The 6,495-nt window shown below is 28.7% G+C and overlaps 1 protein-coding gene across 1 annotated transcript; it reads left to right on the plus strand.

Moving 5' to 3' along the window:
• The first annotated feature begins 4,000 nt into the window (after positions 1-4,000).
• Positions 4,001-4,626, plus strand: LOC148194622 (uncharacterized protein At4g14450, chloroplastic-like). Its single transcript, XM_088096110.1, has one exon. It carries the CDS (start codon positions 4,072-4,074, stop codon positions 4,351-4,353), a length of 282 nt encoding a protein of 93 aa, XP_087952236.1. The 5' UTR covers positions 4,001-4,071; the 3' UTR covers positions 4,354-4,626.
• The last annotated feature ends 1,869 nt before the right edge of the window (positions 4,627-6,495 follow it).

Raw genomic sequence — 6,495 nt, forward strand, 5'->3', positions numbered from 1 at the left:
TCAAAGATTATTCTAGTGGTATTCTCTTCCATTGTAGTATTTTCCATTTTCTTTGTCTGTTGTTTTTCTATCCAACAGCATGGTTGGCCACTTCTGATTGTTCATGTTGCTTTGGCTAACTTATTCAATCAACGACTACAGTACTTTTCTATAGTCAAACATTTCGCATATGTTTATCACTTTACCTGATGGCTTTGATCTCTAACTCACTACTTGTGAATTGTGGTGTTGGGTCCAACTTCTAGAAAATATGTTTTTATTATAATAAATTCAATTATCACATTTTTTTGTTCAATGAAGTATTTAAGGCAGTACTAATTATTCTGGTAATAGCTTCAGAGATAATGGGAGAAAAAATCATTATACAGAGTTTAGTAGGATATTTTACAAGTCTAGAAAGGGACGAGCTATCGGCATTTTTGTGAAAGTATTTGTTAAAAAAATAAAAATTAAATTATTTTTTATAAATTAAAATTAATTTATATAAACTAATAAAGTGATATATTTGGATTTTCTTTAAAATCTAATTCTGTATACACACAAAAAAAATATTTTAAGAAAAAACTCCTTTTCTTCCTTCTCTTATCAATAATTTTGGAGATATTTTGTCTAAACACATGTACAAGATATTGATCTACTTTTGATTTATTTATATATATATATATATATATATATATATATATATATATATATATATATATATTTGCTTAAATTAGAATCACAAATATCAAAGTCATTTAAGCAATATAAGTATATAAAAAAAAGTAGTTTCCTTGATAACTCACTTAAGATAATTAAAATACTTATGTAATGTGCTCGGTAAATATGAATTAATATTTATTGGAAACTCAAATATAAGCTTAAAATCGTAGAGTAAATATGAAAAATTAGAGTACCCAAACATAACAAATTCTTTCAAAAGCTAATCACCAACGTCTAACATCAAAATAATCCAAACACAAATTAAAAGGAGTATAATGAAGAAAATAAAAATTCTCAACTACTCAAAACTGAAAAAAAGTGTGAATCATCCATACATTTTAAGAAAGAAACATATTATGAAATAAATGTAAACTTCATCTCATAATCAAATTGAACAAAAATACTCTCTTAATTAGATGCAATATTAAAATATGGGAAAAATAATTAAAAATAAGCACAAAATATATCTTTCGTCAATAAATAATAAAAATAAAAGTTTAATATAATAGACCTTACACAGAAATTATAACATAAATTTAAGAAGATACATTACACTAATTCAAGAAAAAAAACGTACCCATAGTGAAAAATTATTTTTATATTATTATTTAATTATAAATTGATAAACGTAATAAGTGAGTTTATTTCTGTAAAGTAATTTTAAATTTCACATCTATCACTTTTTATCAATTAATTATATAATAAACTTTTACATTTGTACATAGAAGTTTAACTCGTTGTTTAATTAGAAATCTATGATGGATTACAACGAGTGAAAATCTATACACCTATTATTTTCCTACTTAATTAATTTGATCAAACTAAACCTGGTTTAACATGAGATAACTTGAATTCCTCTTCCAGTGATTAAAAATAATATCTTAAATGAATTAATATGATTTTGATGTCTGTTGTTCTAAGCACAACATGAAAAAGAAAAAATTACTTTCATCTATCCTAGATATGTGACAAGGCTTTATTTAACAAAGTTAGATGCTAATTTGACTGAAATTTAAAATATTTAAGTCCAATAATTTAAATATATAATAAAATGCATAGTTAAACGTAATGTTTACATCTATTATACTTTTAGATATTTCTAATTAATTTTTAAAAAAAAAAATATTAATTCTTCGATTGTTGTTTTCATGAAGAAAATATTTTATGAAAAATTAAAACAAATATAATATATAACATAAATAATATAATATTTTCAGAAATATTGAGGGCAACTGATGATAGTTGGAAAGATGAATAATTTGGAAGTAGGGATGACGACTAAAAGTATATAAATAATATTTTTTATATAGAAATTGGGAAAAGTGGAAAAATAACTAACTACTTTAGTAGAGTTGTTTCTTTTTTAAATTTTAATTGAACTAATCTTGAAAACGTAAATTTTCAAATAATAAATTTATAAGAATTGAAGCTCAAGAAAAATGTTGGTATTGTTTTCGGGATGATATTTTTAATTCATGTTAGAAGAATAATTTTTCCAAAAAACCATTTATTGAAGTATAATTTTATCGAATGAATCCAGTGATACTAGTGCTTGAAGTATGTGTGCAATAAGAAGGTGACACGTGGATTTTGTGAGTAGAAGGTACATAATTGACCACGCTACTTACACCTTAGCCGTGGGATTGAAAGAGATTTCCGACCATTGGATTTGCAATTAGTTTATTTCTTATTTAAAGTGTCCAACTTCTAACACCCTCCGACAATTTTTCTTGTAGACTTTTCCAGTCATAAAATCATAGTTTATATCATTCATTCAGCATCCCAATTAAGATAATCTCATACACGTATTCATATTCCACTATTCTCCAGTTCTACCAGGACAAAATTCCTTTAACTATTAAAAACAATTATATTTATCACTCTCAAGATTAGCTAAATATTTCTATTAGTAAATGTATTTTATAAATCGCCAAAGCATTTTAAAATTTAATTTTTGTCCTTACCCAATAGCAAGAGTTAGAAAGATATATTCCTCCTGCACATCAAATCATATGTTCTGAAAATTCCCATCACTACCTTTTCTCTACGATATCTAACCTGTTACTAAAAGGAGAAAGAAGAAGAAACAAATTTCATACTTGTGGGATGGATGATGTTATACTAGTTTAAAGTAAAATAAATTTGACATTGATTTGTTTGAACGAAAGTGAATGTGAAGACCATTGAAATTGATGATGAAAATGAGTAACTGTGATAATAATATATATTAATTAATTTAATATAAATTAATTTTACATTTTTTAAATAATATATATTTGTATATACAGATAATATATAGTTGCATTAAATCTATTTATAAATAAATATTAAAATATTTTATATTATTATTCACAAATAATAAATATTTATGAGTAGTGATTATTTGTTACAAATTTTGTTTGTGGGTACAGTGAATTTTTGCCATTGGATGGAACTAATTTTGAGATTTATGATAATGAGATATTAATTAATAGAAGGTGGTGGAATTAGAGTGATTGAATGAGAGATTAAGAGGAGAGAGGGAGAGTTTTGGTTTGTAGTGATGATGTGATTTGAGGTAGAGTGGGAGGGACCTAATAAGTGGGATTATTGTGTGATGATAATAGAAAAACGTCAAAAGAAAACAAACAAAAGAGCCATTATTTTTCTGTATTGATGTGTCTATCTTCCCTTCTATATCTCTCATGTCTTAAATTATAATAATATCTTTCAATTCATCATACATAATATTTCTCATTATTCCTCTCTGTTGTCTATCATTCAACCTTTGACTCTCATCTACCTTTTCTTCCAATCAATTTCCAAAACAACTCTCTTCCTCACAACCATGTCCACCACTACTTTCCATTATTTTAATAATATAACGTTTAAATTATATTTTAACTCTGTATATATATATTTTTTTAAATAATTGTATTTGTTTTCATGGTAATATTTTCAATTTATTCATGCACTGATAAAAAAAATACATGATATTATAATATGTTTAAGGAATCTAATATTTGAATGTTCATATGACATTAAATTTGAAATGGCAGAAGGATTTAAGAAAACGATGGAATATTGAAAATGGTAGGTATATGGAAGAAAGAAGGATGCTATATTAAGTAAATGAAACCAGTAAAGGGAATAGTGAGCCATTGATTACAGGAGCCAGCCAGCCAGCCAGCCGAGGGAAACCGAGCCGAGCTGTATGACAGGTAGGTGGACCCCGCTTTCATGACCCTTTCAGTTCCCAACGTGTGTGTATGCACTCTCTTCCTTTATTTCTTTATTACATATATAAAAAAACGACCACCGTTTGCTTTCCATCTTCAGCATAACCACTCTTCTCTTCTCCTTTCCTCTCGTCTCTTTTCTCCTATTCCAATGTCAAATCCCAAGACAGACAATAACCGCCACCAGCCCAGCCGTCTGCAGCGGCGGGCCCCCTCCTCCCTGCAAATCAACCGTTCACTGAAGTGGAACGTCGCCATCCCCCTCCTCTCGCCCCTCGCCTCCTCGCCGCCACCGCTCGAGGTAAAGCCGCCGCAAGACCCGCCGCAGCACGAGCCGGAGAAGGTGAGCGTGTCCTTCAAGAACTGGCAGCACCCGGCGGCTCCCTTCTGTTACGAGCCGGCGCCGATGGTCCCTCCCTTTGTTCCCGTGTAAATACAAACAAAAGGAAGAGATAGCAGAACGCTGCTGTCAGTAAGCCATAATCAGAGAGAATATTATTACGATCTAACGCTGTATTTTAATATTGTTCTTTTTTGTTCGGGGAAAGGCTTTACCTCGTTTTTGCACGCCGGGACATCACCAATTCATCAACACACACCCTGCGTGTTTCTTCCTTTCTTCTTTTTTTCTTTTTTCAGCTTTTTCCTCGTTTTTATTTTGCCTTGTTATGCTGGGGCCTTAATTAAAAATTACTTCATGGGAACATATCTCTCTCTTTTTTCCCTTCTTAATGTTCAGTTTTTGCACAATCTGTTTCTCTTATTCGTTTATACAAATAATTCCAACAAAAAGGAAAAAAATTAACGTAATCTTTAATGTTTTTCTCATCCGATGCTGCCTTGGATGTGGTGTCGTGGAGGACATACCACCGCCACCACCACCACCACCACCAGTCTGTGGAATCCTACGATGATTTTTTGTATGGATTTTTGTGTGTGTTCGAGCGGCTCAAGGTTCCAACTTCCAATACAGTGGAATCAAATCACTCGTGTGCTGGTCGCCACTCCCGATGCTCTGTCTTTCTGACACGGTCAATTTTTTAGTTTTAATTTTGCTGTGAATTGTAGTTCAATAGGTATTGAGTTGAATTATAAAAATATATATATATATATATATATTTTAGGAAAAACTCAATAATGTAATTGAATATTAATCTTTAGTGGGAGGAGTCAAGGATGTGTCCTTAATTGTATACCCCATAATTGACGATTTGAAAATTTTCTCCGTAGAGAAAAAAATAGAAGGAAAATGTAGATGAATAGTATATATCCCGAAAAGTAAAGAAGTTGAAGGTTGTAGATGGTGACATAAAATATGAGGAAGAGGCATAGAGACACTTTAATGTGATCTTCACTGTGAGGAAACAGCACATGTGGTGTTTTCAACATCTATGATTCAACAACTATCCAACCCACATGCCCAGACGATTGCTATTTCTAAATAATTCATCCTTCTGTCACCAAAACCACAACTGTTTGCCCTCATTTTACAGATTCACCTTTTTCCCTGTATTTTATTAATCCAACTCACCAAATTTAAAACATGTCTGTTTAATTTATGTCACAACTCAAAGTTTGCAAATTATTTATCAACAATATTTAAATTTAAATTAACAGTATATTTCAAAATTATGTTTAACTTTGTTTACACTTTTTCTTTAAACGTGACTTGCACAAATTCTCTTTATGCATAAAGTGTGACCTTATTAAAATTTATGAATGTTTCAAAAAATTATAAATATGACAATGATGAACACGTATAAGATGATTCATTCTGAGAACGCAATATGCTTCGTGTGTGTAAAAGTTGACGCCCTTATTTATACACAACAATATGTGTGAAGTGAGATAATGTTAATGAAACAATATTTATTCTTGGTTTTAATGAAAAAAAAACTTCTGCAAATAAATCTGTCTCAAGTTATAAAGTCTGGGTGAGTGTCTATTTAGATTAAACTTTAAATTTGTAATAAGTTAATGAATCTCAATTTTTTTCTTAAAAAAAAAAAGGCCTACCATTTACAATACAACATGAAACCAAAGACAAGGTAATCATTTTGAAAGCTTATATTACAAAATTGTACTGTATAAACTTTGAAACAAAACCATTTCAAATAAGGTGAGACTTCTATTTTTTTAAATATTTTTCAAAACCTTTCCAAAATACTGTGAATTGTAAAAATAATAATAGAAATATTTTGACAATCAATATATATATATATATATATATATATATATATATATATATATATATATATATATATATATATATATATATATATATATATATATATATATATATTTTTGATAATATTCTTCACTCTCTACTTTTCTTTACAAATATAAAATATTCACTCTTTTTTATAATCATTTAACCCTTTGAGTAAATTGTCAAATGGTTTTTTTTATCAAACAATCTTTTCCAAATTATAAATGTTTCATCAGGCTCCTAACATTCGATGTGTTCCTTCCTAAACATGAGTGAAAATGAAATTAAGAATTAATAAGACTTTAATAAGAGTGATGAAACTTCTTATTATATTTATTTTGGATTGGATTATATTTCCTAATATAT

This window comes from Vigna umbellata, chromosome 8 (genome assembly GCF_029865625.1).
Source record: "Vigna umbellata cultivar VRB3 chromosome 8, Vumbellata_1.0, whole genome shotgun sequence".
NCBI classification, from domain to species: domain Eukaryota; kingdom Viridiplantae; phylum Streptophyta; class Magnoliopsida; order Fabales; family Fabaceae; genus Vigna; species Vigna umbellata.